The sequence below is a fragment of the Camelus ferus genome, chromosome 3 (genome assembly GCF_009834535.1).
Source record: "Camelus ferus isolate YT-003-E chromosome 3, BCGSAC_Cfer_1.0, whole genome shotgun sequence".
In the NCBI taxonomy this organism is placed as follows: domain Eukaryota; kingdom Metazoa; phylum Chordata; class Mammalia; order Artiodactyla; family Camelidae; genus Camelus; species Camelus ferus.
The window spans coordinates 101,070,622-101,091,069 of NC_045698.1; the positions used below are offsets into that span (position 1 = coordinate 101,070,622).

The 20,448-nt window shown below is 36.9% G+C and overlaps 1 protein-coding gene across 1 annotated transcript; it reads right to left on the reverse strand.

Annotated features, from left to right (window-relative positions):
• Positions 1 to 829: 829 nt before the first annotated feature.
• YIPF5 (Yip1 domain family member 5) lies at positions 830 to 17,007 on the reverse strand. Its single transcript, XM_006194395.2, has 6 exons — positions 16,850 to 17,007; positions 16,201 to 16,320; positions 9,881 to 10,053; positions 8,878 to 9,023; positions 6,692 to 6,873; positions 830 to 5,394 (listed from the first exon to the last, which is right to left on the reverse strand). The coding sequence occupies exons 2-6, from the start codon at positions 16,308 to 16,310 to the stop codon at positions 5,232 to 5,234; spliced, it is 774 nt and encodes a 257-aa protein (XP_006194457.1). The 5' UTR covers positions 16,311 to 16,320; positions 16,850 to 17,007; the 3' UTR covers positions 830 to 5,231.
• Between the last annotated feature and the right edge of the window lie 3,441 nt (positions 17,008 to 20,448).

Consider the following 20,448-nt stretch of genomic DNA (forward strand, 5'->3'; position numbering starts at 1 on the left):
AAACAAAAGGCCACATTTCATGCTTCTATTTATATGAAATGTCCAGAATAAGCAAATCCAGAGACAGAAAATAAACAGCGGTTGCCAGGGCATGGGAGGTGGGGAATTGAGAGGTATAGGAGTGATAGAAATTTTCTGAAATTAGATAGTGATGATGGCTGTGTAACATTGTGAATATACTAAAACCACTGAATTGTACACTTAAAAACTGTTAAATTTTGTTATATGAATTTAAGTTTTTAAAAAAGGCACCTGCATGTGTATTCCTGTGTATAGAAGCCACTGGAGGAAAGAGGGAGGGTAAGAGGGTGTCTGTATGGTCTGCTAACATGCACACCAATGTATATGAAGAGTGAGTTGTGTGGGGAGTGAAATTTGGGGGGAGGGCAATTTCACTTCATTTTGTTTCCCTCTGGGCAAAAGCACTATATTGTTTTTTCCTCTGTTTGAGCTCTAAAAATACAGATGTTCTGGCAGGTTGCTCTACCTCTCATCCTCTCACGATTTAAAAAATAATTTGACACAGTACTTATATATCATAGAATCTACTCACTTTAAGCATACACTTTAATGATTTTAGTAAATATACAGTTGCATAACCATTATCACTCAAAAAGTTACATCCTGTTCAACTGCAGTCAGTTCCCACTTCCACTTCCAGGCAACTACTGATTTACCTCTAGAGATTTGTCTTTCCGAGAAATTCATAAAAGTTGAATCATACAGTATGTGGCCTTTCACATTTGACTTTTTTTTTAACTTAGCATATTTTCAAGAGTCATCCATGTTGAATCATCTTATCAATAATCCATTCCTATTCATTGCTGTATAGAGGTCTTATTTTTTATTATAATGATGATGTGCAATCAGAAAAGGAATTAGACATTCCCATCTTGAAGATTACAACATATAAAATAATAGGGCTTTTAGGATCATCGATTGCCTAATAAAAAAGACTTTACCAAGTCCTACAATATCATCAAAGATCACAAAACTGCAAACTGTAAGCAAATGCGTCATTAAATTTTACAGACATTGGTTTGAACTACATTCACCTGGGGGAAAAATCAAATATCCATATTGCTTTCTCTATTTTTACAAGAACCCAGAGTAGGCCAAGTAGGTATAAATTTACAAGCATCTTAAATGTTTCTACGGAGTACTTCTTTGTTTTCTCATTTTTGAAATTCCTTTTGTGCTGCAAGTGTTGAAAAGTTATTTAAAACACCGTAATGCCTAAGTAATCACCCTACAAGCAAGCTATCAACAGATTTAGAGACAGTTTCAGGGAAAAAAAAAATTATATATGCAAGGTAAGCCTAATTAGTTAAGCTCACAAAAAAATGTAATATCCAATTTTTAGAACCCAATGTGCTCAAGAAAGCATTTGAGCTTTTAAATTAGGAGAACAGCTCTGCATTTAATTAGTCCTCATTTGAGTATGTAATCATTTGATTTGCACAGAGGACATTGTGTTCCATCAGCAGGTAATGTTCTTCATTAGACTAGGAACTTCGTGTACAAGGGCAGAAGAAATACTGCTATCTGTGATGCAAAAATCAGAACTACACACTGATTTTATTCTTCAGGTTTTATGGCCACCATTCTGAGATACACACTCATTAATAATAATATAAAACACTTTCGACTAAGTAATCTGCCAGTCTCTAGAAATCAATCATTTAGTATGTTTCATTTTACCTACGGCCCAGTTACAAAACGGATATATATTCATAAACAAAGCAACTTACTGAAATGTAAGTAATAGTAATGTACTAAAATTCAAACTTCAATCATTTGGATGGTGGCAGAAGTACAGTTAATTAAGAAACAATCATTTCTTCATTGGTGGTGTAAAGGAGTATCAGCATAGATTGTGGAGAAAGTCATAAGGATACGCTTTATTTAAGATGTTTGAAACTAAACACTATATGCTTGACGAGCTAACGACAGATCATATTTATCTATTCATTAAAGCACCTGAAGCAATTTTTTCTTAAGGCATTTCTCATAAACTTTGATATCTTGCTATTGCCGCTCCTTCCCCCAAATCCTAAATACATCCTAGAAAGAAAAGAGAAACTCATTAGCTACAACTCTCTTTGAAAAGGTACTTATGTTTTCGCCTGATACTAACTTTGATTCTTAGGGAAGTTGTTTTGAAACAAGCATATTACTAATGCAAATTTCTTGAGAAACAACCTTTCACTTCCCGATAAATTGGAATTTGTAAAAATTGAGATTATTTGGTAATCAGTAGTTGGAATGCGACATGACACTACAAAATGAATCAGTGGATACTTTGTGAGGACAGATTTCACTTGGGGCCACTATATGGGTAGGAAGCTTGCCTGAGCTATCATTTAAGGAAGGCCCACTGCTATTCTTTGGTAAGTATTCCTCATGCTATGATCTGTACCATGCTGTGTTTTTTGGAAAACTGGCACTACTTTATGAAAGGCTAAACACAGTGTTTTATATATATATATTTTTTTTTCCTCCTACAGGGCAAGTTAAGCAAATTGTAGGAGTTATTACATTAAATATGCTCTAAATGACAATAGGCAGATCTCAAAATGCAGTCTTGACTTTTCATGATTCTTAATGATTGCATCAGAGACCTATGAGATTATAGAGATAATTATCCTTAGTTTGGGAGTGTATCTGAGTTGAGCAATCCCTATCAAAGTTAAATACACATACTTGCAAAATGTCATATGTACAGTACTTAGATCCTACCCCAAATCATGTCATTGGAGACATTTTAATAAAATTCTCTTTCATTGGATGGCCAGTAACTAAGGACAGTTAGTATTTAAAGATGCACAGAATTTTTCATTATCTGCCTAGCTATATCTGGAGAAAGCTTGCCTACTCCTACAAGCCTTGTTATATAGCTCTTGAAAACACCCACTGGTCAACATGGTATGGTATTATAGCAAAGTCATAAAACACACATTTACACTATATGTAAAATCAACTAGCGGTCCTTGGCACACATGCTTGCATAAACAAGTAACACCCTGGCCTGAATGAGTGGACCTGCACCCTCCACTCACAGTGAGTTTCAGTTCCTCAGTGACCGCCACTGGATAAGCTTTTACTTATGCTGAGACTGTCTCCAGTACTTCAAGGTATGTGTATGTTTTTAGTATAAAATGGGCCCTAAAGCAAGCCAGTTGCTCTACTTGATACTTAAGAAGCAAAAAACTATTCCAGTGCCAGAGGTAAAAGCTGCCACACAGTATTTTTGAGACATACTATATCAGTTTTTTAAGTATGCATAAATTTGGCTATATATACTGTATTTTTTATTTAAGAGAATTTTATAAGGGACACTTTGGCTACACATGACTCTTCATGTAACCAGGCAAACTCCAGAATTCAACTCTTGCATCAAAGGCAACACTACTGCTTAGCTGTTTTGACAGAATAATAGTTAAATGTAAAATCGTTTTTCACCTAATCATTTTGGACTTAAATAAAACACAACTAACAACAAAAACCACTACAACATTGATTTAAACTAAAACTTATTTTGTTGAGGGTGGAGGCAAAAAAGCAAGAAAACAGTTTTACCCATTGGGAAATTGCCTGAAGATTAATGGTCTTAAGCCTAACCAACAGTGGGAGAAATTTAATTCCCAAAGCTTCATCTACTCTGCTCATTAGGAATAATCAGATATTAACAAAAGGCATCCATTACATTTGCCTTAACAAGAATGGTGCACATTTATAAAGAGACTTGAAAACAGCAAAAAGGATACTATCCAAGAATTATAACAAAAATATTATTCTAGAAGAGTTTGGTAAGTTTAAAAACTCAGCCAAAAACTAATTATTAGTAAGTGCATTTGTCCAGAACATTAATTTAGTGAAGAAAAATGTATTTGTGTGATCCCAGAGATTAGAAATCATCATGATCTTCTTTTAGAAGTATGTTTTATTATCTTAACCTTTTACGACTGAAAACTAGCTCTAAAAAAGAACCATTAGTATGTCAGTTTGGCATTTCTTTTTATTTAGTCTGAAAGTCTCCCCTTTAAAAAAGGCAACATTTTTCCTCCTATCATGGCACCTTTCTCATAATTATAAGTGCGCTTAGTCCAAAGAGAGAGGCAGTTTCTCCAGAAAAAGCTGATCATCAGTATACAAGATACAGTATTTTCTTACAGATCCTCTGACATGAGAACATGACAATATTAACCAAATAAACTTAATGCAAGGAAATAATATTCTAACTCAAAGCAAATTGCTTCTTGTTTAATCTCATTTTTTCTTATTCTATATCAGACAAACTCTATTCTTAAAGCTCAGAATAAATTGGGAATACAAGTCAAAACCAGACCCTAGTTAAAGAAAATGGGACGCCGAGAACAGTGGTTTAACAAAAGTAAACTCAACAACACAGTTTAAATTAACTGGGAAATTTTTAATTAGTAAGCATCAAATGTACTTTACATGGATAACTGCAATACTGAAACTGTGACATTTTAAATATTTTTCTCAAAAAAAGGTTAGCGATTTTCTTTATCCTGGGAAACATGGAGATCCAACTCTGAGCATTAATGTGGCCAGTCTTGGTCACTATGGTGTAGTTAATGCTAAAACCTAAACAGGTGTTCACATTTCATGTCTACAATAAGGTAGACTGTGAACCACTTGTACTGCTGAATTTTAGCCAAAATTCCATGAGATAATTTAAAGAAATGTCAAATTTTTGAAGTGCAAACTCATGAAACTCTACACTGGGATCACTTTTTTGCTTCAATTGCATCTGGCTTGAGAATACAGTTTTTCTTTCCTAATTTCTTGGAAAAATATTTTTCCAGTAAGTCTTGTATCTTCATGTACTATGGGTTGTTTTTAAGAAAGACTATCAACTCTGTGGTTAGTTTCCCACAGTTGATAAAAATCTATCAAAAACATCATAATATATAATTAGGAAGGAAAAAAGTTGTTTTTCTAAGGCTGCAGGAACAGGATTTTTTGTATATCTTATTTGTATAAGCACAAACACTTAAACCTAGTCATACTGCAGGTAAATCCAATACAGTATTCAAAAGTTCTATAAAAATGAACAAAAGATGCACGTTTACTTCCACTGTTCCAACAGGCAAACGTTAGATCTGCATGAGAGTTGCACTGTAGCAGTTTGCTGGTCCGATTTAAGAGTTCAGTCCTTTTTTGTTATTTGGCCCAACGATGTCCACATCCCAGATAAATTCAGTTCAAAAAACAGAAATGAGGGCAAAGACTCCATATAACAAAGCACAAGGATATGCTACTAGAAGCTGCTGTCCTTCCATGGCTAGTGCAGAAATAAAAATTTTGGAAGCAGAGAAACTACACCATCCAATAATTCCAGCAGTGAGAATGATTCCTACCATTCCTCTGTAACAGGGGGAGGGGAGAGAAAAAGCAGGAGGTCAGTAGATGAGATCAGTTATGTAAGAATGCTACCATAATCAATTCTAAAAAAAGCATTTAAAAACCCACATGGAGACATCTGCAGAAATAATCAATTTTTTTTTCAAATGCTGAAATGTACCTCACAGTGAATTCAACGATGCTGAATTATTTCATGTGATAAAAAGCTCATTTGTAACAATTTTGCTCCTTTTAGCACATAATTTCTCAACTTGGCAGATACTTGGGCTGGATGTGCTTTTGTTGTGGGGGATGGGCTGTTCTGTCCATTGTTAAGTCATAAGATATCAATAGCATCCTTGCCTTCCTCACTTTTGACAACCAAAATTGTCTCCAGACATTGACAAATGTCTCCTGGGAGCAAAACTGTGCCTGGTTGGAAAACACTGCCTTAGTAGAAAATAGTCTATAAAATTCAAATATATCAATCTTAACAAATGAGAAGATGAAGCAGTTTCCACACTGAAAATCTGGAGCATTTTTATCCAAAGCAGGAACACTGTGAAGCCATCATCTTGAAAAATCTCCAGCATGAAAGAGTTGATAAATGCTCTTCTGAAACCTCTGTTTTCACTCTTTAAGTGCAACAAAGCTCAATCATTGGTCGTGTCCAGCACCAGCCACAGGGAGGAGCCTGAACTGTTGAGAGAGCTTCTGTCTACTGGCCAGCAGGAGCAACTTTATTAGCAGTAACTTACACCCTTCTTTTTTAACCTCCCATCAAATATTATTTAAAAATTACACATTTAGAGCTGTTTAAAAGTACAAGTGAAAACTACTAGTAGGCTAGTAACAGTCTCTTGCCATAAAAAGGTGTTCTGCTTTCAGTTAAAAGGCTGCCAAATAGAGAGTCTGTGTTTATTACTCACTGACTTAGCATATGCCTGACATCTTTAAGAAATCAGATACAGCCTTAAAAATATCAGAGAGAGGTTAATTATCATTTCAACAACTTGACCTTTTCCATGCAATATTTAAGTTAACAATCTCCACTGGTCCAAACCGGTTACAGACACCGGTAAGTACACACAAAACTAGTGAAATTCTTTCTCATAGGTAAAAGCAGAAATGGTATAAAAGATTTCTTAATTTACTCTCATTTCCATTATTCATTACTGAAAAGTATGTAGCCCAGACTTCACTTACAAGAAGCACTATCTAGTATGTTTGCTGAATCAGTGATACATCTCAAACTGATGTGAGGTAAATCCTGTTACACAGAATTCGTCAATCAACCCTCAAAATAAAGACCAGTACTTACTGCAAAGAAAATATCACTGCAAAGCTGGAGAGTAGGATCATGGGGAGAAGACAATATCCAAGGACACTTGCCACACAACCAAAGGAAACACCAGTCATACTCATTAAGTTTAGTAAACAAAACATTCCTAGGCATCCAATTGCACTGATCCCATATACATAGCCAAACTGGATTTTGCCAGCCTACAGGGAAAGGAAAGATTACAGGTTAAAGAGCAAAAGTCATTTTTGGCCTCTTTCACCTAAAATGATACATGTAGAAGATATTCAGTCTGTGAGCAACAAAATCCACAGAGGTGTCTACTTCTTACGCAGAGAAGTAAAACAGTGAGCAAACTGACTTCTACATCTTTCTTAAGAGATGTAAAGAATCCGCCTCTCAGGGGGAGGGTACAGCCCAAGTGGCAGAGCACGTGCTTAGCATGCACTGCGTCCTGGGTTCAATCTCCAGCACTGCCATTAAATAAATAAATAAATAAACAAACAAAACAAACAAACAAACCAACCTAATGATCTCCTCCAAAAAATAAATTTAATTTAATTTAAAAAAAATAAAAATAAAGGATCCACCTCTCAATCAATACACAGATACTTGGTTTCTCATTTTCTAGTTACCATCTGAGGTTGGCATAGAATTCAACAAATAATGACATAAAATCATGGTACGATCACCTAAAGCAGAAGATTTCTAAAAAGAAATCAGGCTGATTTTAGGCAAATAAACTACAGAGACAGGATGGAAAGTCATTCAGATGTCTGGATAATAGTATCACTTGAAAGCACCCAAATCCACCAAATTACCCCAAAGCAATTTATTCTCATTGACAGATGTGGCTATAATGTTCCTAACAGCAGAAATAATTTCATCATTTACTATAAATGGGTGTTACAGGAGTTAGGAGAAAGGAAGCAGGATAAGCAGGAAGCCAGGGTTCTATGGGGAGGGAAGGAGAAAAGTGATGAACAACTAGGCATGAGATGAATAAACGGAAGATTTTTTTTCTTTCATTATTTTCCCAAACTGTTGGTTGATTTATACAGCCCTTTGAAAAACAAACAAAATAAAACAAAACAGACAAAACTTTAAAAGTTCTGCTTCTGTAAAAGACATCACTGAACAGTCTTCGGACAGTCAAGGTTAGCTCAATTGGAGTTACAACACTCTTAGTCAAGCTACCTGAACAAACGCTGCATTCGGGTCACACTAGCACTAAAATCAGTCCACAAAAAGTTCCTGGTTTGTCAGATGTTTGACATATAAAACTTCATTGCAAGAATGCCTCTACAATTACATTAAATGGAAAAATCCTTGGGATTTTTGTTAGAATCAGTATTTATTTGCAAACACTTGATTGAAACTGTAGAAGTTTAAAAAGGCTCAGATGAGTTCACTGACAAATTCAATCATGTAGTAATAATAAAACCTTACACTTGTACAGGGCTTTAAACTTCTCAAAGTGCTCTCATATAACCTGCCTTGCTTACCCTCCAAAGTAATCTTCTTCGGTGGGAAGCACAGGATTATCCATCAGAGGGAGCTGAAGGATTAAATGACTTGCTAAAATACAGAGTAGGAGCACTGAATTATGCCCAGCTTTTCTGACTAAAAATCCCATCTTCAACCTATTATATCACTTATCTCTTCTAATTCAGAGATACAGGATGAAATAAAACAAAACAAACATTAGCAATTATCTTTACAACTTTTCATTTTCAACATGCTTTAAGATCCTTGGGGAGATAGGAAAGGGACTAAAACCCATTGTCTTTTAATGTTTCAATTCATTATACATTAAACCAGCACTCCTACAAAAAAACACACTACCCAAGGACTAGAGATTCAAAAGAAAAAGCAATAAATATATAAATATAATATAAAGCTATAATATAAATAATTTAAATTTTGTCAGTTTCTGAAAAGGAATTTTGTTGAGACTAAAGCCACACGTTATTTATTTATTAATATTGATCCCCTAACAATTGGACCACTTATTAGAACAAGAAATGATTTCTAAATACACAGTATTTATTATCAATGGAGAAGTGATGAATAGGTATAAATTCAAGCAACTCAATACTATTCAAGACACATCAAAGATTTGGTGTGTAGGCAGAGTTTCTGTAATGGCTCTTGGTGGAACATTTAAAGACCGTTCTTTGTCTCACACTGAGAGCTTAAAATCTTACCAGTAACAATGTGGCTCCAAAGGCAAGGCAAAAAACCATTGGTCCTGCCAAATCAGTCTCATTCATGATGCTGCCATCTGCTACTTTTAATGGGTGTAACACTGTGAGTGTTTTTTGCCAGATGTGGTCAAAATTGATACCTAATTCTAAAGAAAAAGAAAAGAAGGAAGTCAATGAGGATTTGTGAGATACACCTTTAGTTTACTAGAATCCATGTTAGAACAAGAGAAAAAGTGAAATAGCATCAAAAGAGGATCTAGCAAAATCAGATGAAATTATTTTGGTGAGCCCTCAGTATCAGTCTTAGTACTGATTATGGTGCTTATTCCACAAATACCCAATCTCTGGTGTGGTGTTAGAAAAGGATATGGATATGATGAAAAAGACACTCCGAGCTGTGACTGCACAGCAAAGACTAGGGGTAACAGTACAGGGCTCTGTACCTGGGGCTTCAGGAACACCTGGAAGCCCCATGAAAACGTACACAAAACTACGTCTCTAGGCGTATGTGTGAATTTTGCTGAGGATAACACGCATAGCATTCACTAGACTTCCAAAGGGTATCAGATCCAAAAAAAAAAAAAGAAAAAATGTTTAGAACTACTACTTTTTGGGTTTGGGGATACAATTTGAAAAACACCATATTTTTTATTGATATCACTAGTTCTGGCAGCTTACTTCTGTGTAGAATAATTAATACCATGCTATTTATTTCCTCTCATTTCTTCCACTGGTAGAATTTCATCAAGAATCTGAAGTAAAAGTTACTCTGCTCACATACTGACATACTTTATTATCACTTTACAAAGATCTATTAAAAATCTGGACCCCTTTGGCTCAATATGGTTTCATACATACTCTTCAAAATGAGTCACTTAGTAGAAAACCTTTTTCTTCAACATTATTCTTTTTAAAAAAAAGGGTAACTTCTCCAAACTAAGATTCATTTTCACTGACCAGCTGGATACCACAGCGTACTATCAAGCGTTGCAACCAACCCTACCTTCTAATAAAGGTGGCTCGTCCTCAAAGTTGTTTCCATAGAATGGCTGAGATGTAGTCGGAGTATACGCCTGAGTTGGCTGGAAAATCTGCCCAGTGTATGGCTGCTGTGGCTGCATCATGTCTGGAGGGACAAATCGGCCTTGGTGCGAATAGTCATAGCCAGCATACTGTCTGTAAATCAAAGTAAGTTACATTTCTCAGAGTCATGTCAACGCCCCAAACTGACATGACAGGTAGAAAATGTTAGTCATGCAATTCCCAGGATATCTACTTTGCCAGTTTTATAAATGTGGTTGAAATGGTTACTAAGATCAAGCTGATTATCTACAATAAGTTGTCTGTGTTTTATAGAGAATCTTCCCAGATGATGCCAACACTCACTTATACAGCACTTAAGCATTTTACAAACTGTTAAGCTTTTAAACATCAGGGAGTCAACTTATGAAGACAGAAAACATTTTTCTGTTTTTCCCCATTTAGTGAGCATACATAAAGACAGCTATGAAATAAAAGTCATGCCCAAGACTATGAATAAAAACTTAGGATGACAGACTTTGTACTGTTACGTGACAGCTTTCTGAATATACCAAAACTTATTAGCACACGTTGCATTTGAACAGTACTTTTAATTTTTCAAAGTAGTTGTACACCTATTGTCTTACTTGCTATGTACTATAGGAAATCCTGAACTTTAGAGGGAGACTATTTTAGTGATGAAAACAACAGGGAACGGAAGAATACTGGACCAGTATCTTTTAAAGACCTGTTTCATCATGTTCTGGAAAAATATGACTTATCTATCAATGGGACTAATCTAATTACATAGTAAGAAATAAAGAAGTAAATTAATTATTTTAAAGTAAGATACTTTAAAAAGGAGAGCTGAAAAGCCTTAGAGATCCTTTAGCCTCATTATCTTCTAAAAATTTACACATCCCTTTTGATAAATATAAAAATCTAATGACCTCATTACTATTATTTGAGATTTCAAAATTAAATCTAATTTTTAAGTTAACTGAACATCTTGATTAAAAGCAAATCAAAGGCCAAGTTTCAACTACAAGCAGCCCTTTGGAAATTCCTATGGGATTCTCATGACTTGCCACACAAGTCCAATATATGCTTTAAAAAATACTAAGTACTTATCTGGCTATAAAATAATATAAAATTCACTGCAGCATTATTTTAAAAGCAAAAAAATAGAAAACAAACAATATAAATAGCTATCAGTAAATATACTGTGATATGAGCATAGATTACTGTGCACCTATTAAAAGGAATGAGTCAGTTTTGTAGGTACTGGTAAGAAATGGTAATCAAGACATATTCAATAGGGAAGAAAAACTAGTATCAGAATAGCATATACCATATGCACTCATTGTAACTATGCTTTTTGTAATATATATCCATATCTATGTGTATGTGTATTATATATATACATAATTACATAAGTAAAGGGATCTGGAAACAGGAGAAGCAGAAGGCTTAATTTTCAGGTATAAACTTTCGTACCTGTAAAAATGCTGTACATTTATTATTCATTGAAATTAACTCTAAACTGTTACATGCAATATACAGATATATAATAACCACCGAAAATTTCTAAGAACATAAATAATAATCTTTTGAATGATACTGTGTGAAGCAGTATTATAAGTATTTAATGTGAATTATCTCATATCAGTCTCACTACAACTCTAGGAGGTTAATTTCATCATCCTCTCCATTATAAAGATGTGGAAACTGAAATTTGAGTTAAAATGATCTGCCATGGGGGTGCCACGATTCAAAACTAGACTTTCTGATTCACGGGGTCAACTCTTATAACAAATGTAATAAAAATCACCCTCAACTCCTCCCTGACAGAGACAGTCATAACATCTTTTTCTGTATATGCATTTCCAGTCATTTTGGTATGCAAATATCTTGATTTCTATTTATTTATACACACACACACACACACACACACACATACACACACACACACACACTCTTACTCTATCCCCACAGGGCTGGGTGGTTGGACTAGGACAAGAATCACATTTTCTGATTTAGTACAATATGCTATTGTGTGGATCTGTTAGGATGTATCAGTAATCCACCTTGGAGTTCATGAAACAGCTAGAAAAGCTCCATATAACCTGCATAAACAGACTGTATTTTATTCTCTCTAGAGACAGAGAGAGAAAGCGAGAATATGAATACGAATGTGTATGCAAAAGAAAAAACAAAAAGAATGACACACACGAGTGGTTCTCAAACTGTTCAGTCTTAGGACTTATTATACTCTTAAAATTAAGAGCTCCTAATTTATGTGGGTTTTATCTATCAATATTCATCATTTTAGAAATTAAAACAGAGAAATGTTTAAAAGACTTATTCACTCAAAGTAACAATAAATCTGTTACGTCAGCATAAACATTTTTATGAAAAAGTTATTTTAAAAAAATTACTGAGAAAAGTGATATTATATCATATTTCTGGCAATCTCATTTATGTCTGGTTTAATATAAGACTGCTAGAAATTCTTATATATGCTTCCACATTCTATCTGTTGTGATATGTTGTTTTAGTTGAAGTATTTGAAGAAAACCTAGTATTGCAGAAAATCTAGTATTTTTCCATCTACGATGGAAAATAGAGTATTTTAATAACCTTTACAGATTATCAAGAATATTCTTTCTGATACTTCAAAACTCAAAGCAAAGTGCTAATTTTTTAAACTTAAGTTGCAAGGTAGAAACTGAAACAATATTAACGAACTTTCAGTATCGGTCATGTTAGGATAAACTCATCTGTCTTGTTCTTTGACTGGATCTTCTCTTTACTCATGTATGATTTTGTAACACCATGCATTGGCCATTTAGAAAATACTCGTATGAGTTATGCAGATGTTCCAAACATTGACACACCTAATATAAAAATATATATAAATATTCTAAAAATCACATTTATTAAAATCACCACTGACCATAAAGCTGGTTAATTACTGAGAAGGTAAGAAGTTCACAGAGATGGATACAAGTTTTCCAAAATCCTCATTTTTGTCTGAAAACTGATTATTGGCCACACATACTGTCAATTGTTTTCCTTGAAGTAACAGATCACTGCATTCATTCATTTTTGAGAAAATTCTCAAGTCTGAATAACCACTGTTTGCCAGTTGTTCCTTCCAATAAAAATGGTTTCTTCTGTGAAAAAGCAGCTGATACAGCTTGAGACTCAGATTGCACAGGGGCTTTTCCTAGAGGTAATCATTGTATTTCAGTATGAAGTAGAAGTGCTTTGAGACTGTTTCCCATTTTGTCATACAGCATATTCAAAAAATGTGTGTCATCAGGGTCAGGATTTAATAAAACAATTCCGACAGCTTCAAGAGCATCCTTAAGTGAAAATGGTTTCCCCCATGCCCTAACAAGTGTGTGATGGAGAATACAATGAGTACTAGAACAATTTAATGCCACTGTATTGATTCATAGTTGGGTATCAGAAGTTTTACCAATCGTTGCTTTTGCAGCATCAGTGCAAATGCCAACACACCTAAAAAGGTATATAATGCCTTAGTACTGTTACAAAGATAGTTTTGACCTTAAAGCCTCTCTGAAAGGTCTCAAGGACCTCTGGGGTCTGTAGACCATACTTTAAATAAATTTCATGTAAGGAAAAGAAATACTGCAAGCAAATAAGAGCTTCAGAGGTGGCACAATCATCTCTTCTTCACTATGCAAGGTGATAAACACAATACTGTGGAATTTTACAATTTTCCTTTTCTGGCAGGATCTGCTCAGGAAAATCCCTGAATCACTCCTGCTAGTTTTAAACTAAAACACAGTATGGTAGACATGACCTTTAGAGACTAAATCAATCCTTTAACAGCAAGAAAAGCCGCACATGGAAACCAATACTCTCATATGCGCTTAGTATCAACAACAAAGCGTCTTAATATAATGGGTTGTCTACTTAAGTTCACCAAGCTCCTTAGATATTCCAAAAAGGTATTATTAGTTAGCTGAAGATGGAAGAAAAAAAAAAACAGCTTCCAATATTTTAAAAAATATGTAATTGCCATTACTATATATTTTAAAGGCATATCTAGAATATAATGTGGGACCTGCCCAATATGACATTCATGTAAGTCCACAGATTGAGGTCAAAGGGCCTTTTACTTTTTGCTTTTTGTTGTTGTTGTTGTTATAAGAATGTATGAATGATACTTGTGAGGTATCCACAGAGGAAACTATGCAAAATATTAAAGCTGACTTCACAGGGCAAATGCAGAACTATGGACTAATAATAACTCAAGTCAAACTTGAAGACAGTCCAAGTCAGATGCTCTGTGAACCTAGATTTTCAACAACAGAGATACAACTTAGAATGTGATCTTTGTTACCAAGTTGGCATAATAAAATATTATTTGATAAGCTGAGATGGACATAAAAATGTCATAGGGTTGCAGAGCCAACTGAAGGCACATATAGAAGTAGAAGAGTTCATTTTTTTTAAAAAGTTCAGAAACCCAGTTTTTACTGCTCACACTTAGGCTTGTTTTCCTATGCATCATCTATTAGCTCATACCCGTTAACTGGCATTACCGTTTATATGAGCACCTGGAATAAAATGCGTTCTTTACTAGTACTGAAGCAATGCTCACTGGTACTTGACTTGGTTGGGATGGAATAGTCATAATAGTTAGCAACAGAATATCTAAACCACTTCTCAGTGGAAAACTGAATGAGATAAGTGGAAAGAAAGATAAGTCACATCTTTAGCAGATGGGAACATGGACAGAAAGAAGCACGGGAAAGAAAGGCAGAAATATTTGAACTCAGGAGGCTGCAATCTAAATGGAATAGTTCTGTTGAATCCAAACATCAGTATTATTTGGTTAAAAACAGGCCTGAATACACCGACAGGTTTTCCAAAGCTCAGCTGCAGCACGTAGGCCAATCTTACATTCAGATGGCTCTCTCATATACCCAAAAATACACATTTAGGTAAATAAAATGGAAATTTCTCAACATGATTTTTCCAATTCTGCCCAATTAATTGATCAAAAGAGAGAAATCTTCAATGGCATGTAATTGAGAATTTGACATTAAGAAAAAAAGTGATTCATAGGTAGGATTATTTATATGCTCACTTTCATTAACATGTTAAGTTTTGGGGGGGAAAAGCTTTAGAATATATCAAATTAAGCAGATCCAAGGGGTCTACAGGTTGTAAAAAGTATAGCCTATATAAGACAAACCACACTGCTCAGCTGAATTTAATTTTTACTTTTTTAAATTCTTGGGCACTTTCATTCAGATTTATTATTTAAATATGTTCTAATCCTAATGTTTCTCTCTGACTGGATACACATCCCTTCCATGCCCTCCTCCTGGGGTAGTCTTCCTGAGGTTTTTAATTCAGAGTCCACACACGCACATCAGATAACACATAAACTGTCTGGACATTATATGCACATTAATGTGGGTGTTTGACTGCACACATGTATTTCTCAGAAATAGGCCCACACTTTTCATAAGGTTCTCAAAGGGGTTAAGTAACCCTAGTATAGGAGACTCCTTCACTAGACAGGAGGCTGATTAACTGTAAGGTCCTAAGAAACATAGAATATGATGTCCTAGGAAAAAACTGGTAAAAAACCTTCACTTTTTTGCCACAAACACCAGGGACTATAAAAGTACAGGTTTTGGTTTTGGTTTTTTTCAACAGTTCAGGGCTGAAAAGTTTGAAGTCCCTCCGCTTCAGTCTGCAACTGGTAACTTGCATGTACTGACTGACCATAAAGTTTTGGTGTGAGTAGTAGTAAAAATAATCAGCTGCTATATGATAACCACCTGATGACTCATAGTAGGGAGCTAACACTATTCAATAGTGTCACTCATCACTCACAGTTAACAGATAATAAGGTCTGAAAGATGGACTTATTTATTTAACTACTAAACAAGTCATCCAAAGGTTTTCATTTTTAATTAGTCCTGTGGAGTAAATAGCCTATCTTCTACGTACTTAAAGCTCCTATCCATATCTTAAATGATGTACAAACCCTGTCACTAGGAAAACATTCTTCAACAATCTACTTTTCCACTCAGGCACATAATTATGCAGAATTATGCAGAATAAATAGTGCAATCCCTTCCAACTCAAACGAGTGTCACAGAAGTCCCCAGAGGCAGATTATGCGGGCGGGAGGGAACCACAATACTGATAAGGGACACGTTCACACATGCATTCTTGGGCAGAACCAAACATCCTGGGTACATGCTTCCACTGCAGTGTTGCTTAAATAAACAGCCAAAGTTGAAAAGTTACTTGCTATAGGGTCCTCCACTTCCTCCATAATCATAGGACTGCTGTGACTGGTCATCGATACTATAACTTGTCTGGTAGAAATCCGTGTTTAAGTTGTCAAAGCCTGCCATGGCAAATGATCTGCAATAGAAAAGAAACGGCAAAGACTGCTTATGTCCAAGGTCCTCTTGAATTCGATCCTGATACTTTGCTGAAGCAGATAGCCCCATAAGGCAGCAAATAATTCTTACAGCGTTTTGGGAAGCAGCATTTGGAGGGTGGGTCGCGGGGTGAAGGAAATGTCCAGTCCCTAAGTCAAGGCCTGGGAAGACACCTCCACCTCAAGTAGCTGATACGCCCTGTGTGAGGGGCAGGGGCGTGGGAGGAGTGGCTCCAATCGGTCTAAAATATCAACAACGATGACTCCTCACCTCGGGACAGGGCTTTACAGCTGACAACGCCACTGCCTCCCTGCACAACAAAGTCTGGGCCTGCCAGGAAGGCGCAGACTCCAGGGAGGCCGCGCCTGAGCTGCAGGGGCCGCGTCACAGCAAGGCCTGAAAGGGAGCGAGGGTCTGAGCGAAAGGACCGGGGCGCGGCGCCGAGCAACAAGCCGCGCGGCCGGGTGCGGGAAGAAGCCGAACAGCGCGCCACGGAACTAGACACTCACCAAACGCGGAGGCGGCGGCGGCGGCAGGAGGTCCAGCAGCCTCCAATAATCCCCCAAAGCAGCTTAGGACCCTGTACTGGGCCCGTTGCTACGTGTCAGAAGGCCAAAGAACTGCTTCCGGGGCACGCCCGCTCGGGCAGGCGTGTTAGCAGGTTTTGCGCTCTGGTTGGACAACGAAGGAGGAGGTGGGGGGAGAGGACGCTATAGGGAGCATGCGCAGTATCGACCAACTAGTCCAGCGGCGGGCCAATGGGAAGAGGGAAAAACTTCCGGCAGCCTCGTTAGCGGTGGAGGCAAAAGGCGCAGGCGCAGCAATTGTTGGTTCTGTTTGGGAGGGAGCTCAGTAGACAGAGTGCCTGGAGGAAAGTGTGCAATCGCGGAGCCTCTGTGCTGTCTGTGAGCTACAAATCTCGATGTCTCTGGACTTACTGTGATTCAGGCGCTGTGCTACAGTCTATGTGTATTATTTAATCCTTACAATTTAAAGAGATGGTTACTCTGTCGTTCTTTTATAGGTGGGGCTGTTAAATGTTCGTTTTACAACATTGAGTGCAGGGTTGCTTGATAACTCTGTGCTAGCGCTTTAGATGCTTGCGATACTAAGGTGAAAATAAGCCAGATGGTACTGCGCACCTGAAGTTGGGGGAGGGGGGTAATAAAACACATATAAATACATATAAAATCGTTACTAATACTAAGCACTCCATAGTTCTTTGAAAGGTGTAGCATTCATCTGGGTAGACGAATCTGAAAAGCCACCAAGAAAAGGTGATGATCTAAAGGGTGAATAAGAGTTACTTAGGGAAAAGTGGGAAACAGGAAAAGGGAAGAGGAGGGCGGGGGAAGAAAAGAGCGTGACTATTTCAGGCAGAGAGAACAGCGTATGCAATGCCTAGGATTAAGGAAAACATGGTGTAGGAAAGGCGTAAATCAGGGTTTCTCAGCCTCTGCACTTCTAACATTTTGGTCCAAATGATTCTTTATTATGGGGGGGGGGAGTGCCCTGTACACTTAGGATGTTTAGAGCATCCCTGACATCCACCTGCTAGATGCCAGCAGCACCGCCCCTTCTCCCCTCTCCCACCCAACTCTTGTGACAACTAAAAATGTCTCCAGACATTGCAAAATGTCTCTTGGGCAGCATCAGAATTTGGAACTCACTGGTCTAAATAAAGTCAGGGTGACTGGAGCAGCCAGTGAAGGGAGCCACATAGGCAAGGACAACAGAAGAGGTCTAGGAAGTAGAGTGTCTTGTGGGATTCCGTTGTGCTGGTTCTAAGAAAAGGGAAACCACTGAAGGTAATGAATTGATAAGTGGCATGATTATATTGTTACCTTTTTAAAGAAGATAGCTCTGGCCTCTGTTAAATCACTTTCTCATAGTGGAGGAATCCTAACTACCCTAACCCTAATGCCATGAGCAGAACTGGCTTCAAAGTTTATAGTACTAAAATTTACACTGTGAGCCCTTGCATTACATGCTGGGACCAAAATCCCATGGTCTTCATAAAAGAAGCCAGGCCGTTGCTCTGGGACCAGTTTGCAAAGGGATAATAAAAGTTCACTGATTAAAACTTGTCTCAGCACACAAACACACACACACCCCAACATGAAACAAACAAGTAAAAATAAAGTAAACAAATAAAAAGAAACACACTCCCCTCCAAACAAAAATAACAGGACACAACAACAAACCCAAAAACCATGGAGGATGCTCTAAAGAAGAGCAGGCAGCTACCCTGTGAGGTTTTCTACTCCGTCAAAGAATGTCTGAAATTGCTCATACAACTGTCTAATTTACCACCTCTTACCAATAATGTTAGAATTTGTTGATGTAGGTGCCATCTGCAGAATTCTAGGTAGAATAACTCTATGTCCCGATTTGCTAAAGACATCCCCATTGTCCCATTTTATGCCTGGTTTTTTTTTTCCAGCATAATTATTAATTATGACCCATTTTCACTCTCAAAAATATTCCAATTTGGCTGATAAATTATATGGCTGTACTCTCTTTAAGATATATTGTCTAGGAAGCCATTTCTGGTTAACAACAATATGCAATTATCTATCACTTAGTGATCTTACAGTTGAAAAAAATTCTAGTCTGTCTTGTTTCCTCTGTTTCCATTTTTCTCCTGTCCCAGAGAGAGATTACTCTCAAATTTGAACTAAATACAAGAATATCAATGTTTAAAATTACCTGCTTAGGAATGAATTGTTAGATTAAAAATGTTACTCAAATTCTGCTTCTGTCTGTGAAAGCAATTCCTATATTTACTGATTTTCTTTCCTCTCCAGCCCCTGCCCCAATTGAGAAGCCAAGCAAGAAAATTGTTACATGATTAAATCTTCCTTATTGTTTGCTTGACTTTGAAACAAAAGCCATGGTAGCCTGCAGAAGCCCCTTGGGGATTTTGAGAACATCAGTCAATTTCATGGCTAGTCAAGAAGGCCTTTCTTTGGGGAAACTTTTGTTTTGGGTACTGCATCCCCACCCTGCCACACAGAGAGCCCATAATAGCCTCCGGAAAAGTATACTAAAGACAACTGGAGTGCTTGGTAAATGTGCTGACCTCTGTTAAAGGCGTTGAGCTGCCTTCCCTCAGAGTAGAAATCCTCAACCAGGTCTAGCGATGATGGAACACAGAGCAGGTTTGGAACAGCTGCCTAGTCCTTCCCTGGCACCTAGTATGTCAATCACTGAACTTGGGACAAAAAAGGGAAGAATATTCCGATCAAGAGCAGTATCTCTTCATTAGTTTGATAGCCATGCGAGTCCACACACTAACACTTTCACATTTTTCACAAACATACAAGAAACTGCTTTTTTAGGATGGCATTGAAATTGTGCTTAGGTATCTTGGAGCTGCCTTCTTTCCCCTCTGTTTTATGGTAAATATGTCGTGGGGAATTGTGCCAGAAAATTATGGTTTGAACACAGGTACTTTCCCCGACCTTTTAGCTGTGTCCACAAGCACCGGATGAGGTGGGGATTCGGCAGCTATGTGCTTATCATGTCAGGTTCCACAGTGAAACCTGATGGTGATGAAAAAAAAAAAAAAAACAATGTAAGTGCCCAAGATCTGTTTTCACAATCCTTGAATATTAATTGTGCAACCCAGATATGATAATATCCCCCCAGGATATCCTTTATCCTTTGGAAAAGGGTTTCCTCATCAAATTCTGCTTCCATTATTTCAATCATTCTACTTTGAACAATATATTACCTTTCTGTGAAGACAGATTTGCCTGTAACAACACTGGATACTTTTAGGCAGAGCTGGTTTTCAAAGGGCAAAGAAATTTAATCCTAATGTTATCATTATTCTTAGAATTTTGACTTCATATTGCAAGTGCTTTTTTTAAAAAGTCTCTTCAAGATAATTTTTAAAGAAACACTCTAAGTGTATCCACTGTAGGGCTCACAGATACCCTCTTAAATAGCATTACTAATGTTAGGTGGATGGATATTGTGGTTTGGAATAAGAATTTCAGTGACAGTGCTGGAAGTTCTATATCGCACATACCTTGGGAGATAATGTAAAAAAACCCCAGCATCAGAGGACTGGGCTCTGGTGATGACTAAGCCCCTTGCACCA

Coding starts and splice junctions, on each gene's coding strand:
- YIPF5 (XM_006194395.2), bottom strand. CDS start 16,310: ATGGCAGGCTTTGACAACTTAAACACGGATTTCTACCAGACAAGTTAT. Junction 9,024..9,880: donor CGAGCCACCTTTATTAGAAG/GTAGGGTTGGTT, acceptor CTTTTTCTTTAG/AATTAGGTATCAATTTTGAC. Junction 5,395..6,691: donor GCAGTGATATTTTCTTTGCA/GTAAGTACTGGT, acceptor CCCCTGTTACAG/AGGAATGGTAGGAATCATTC.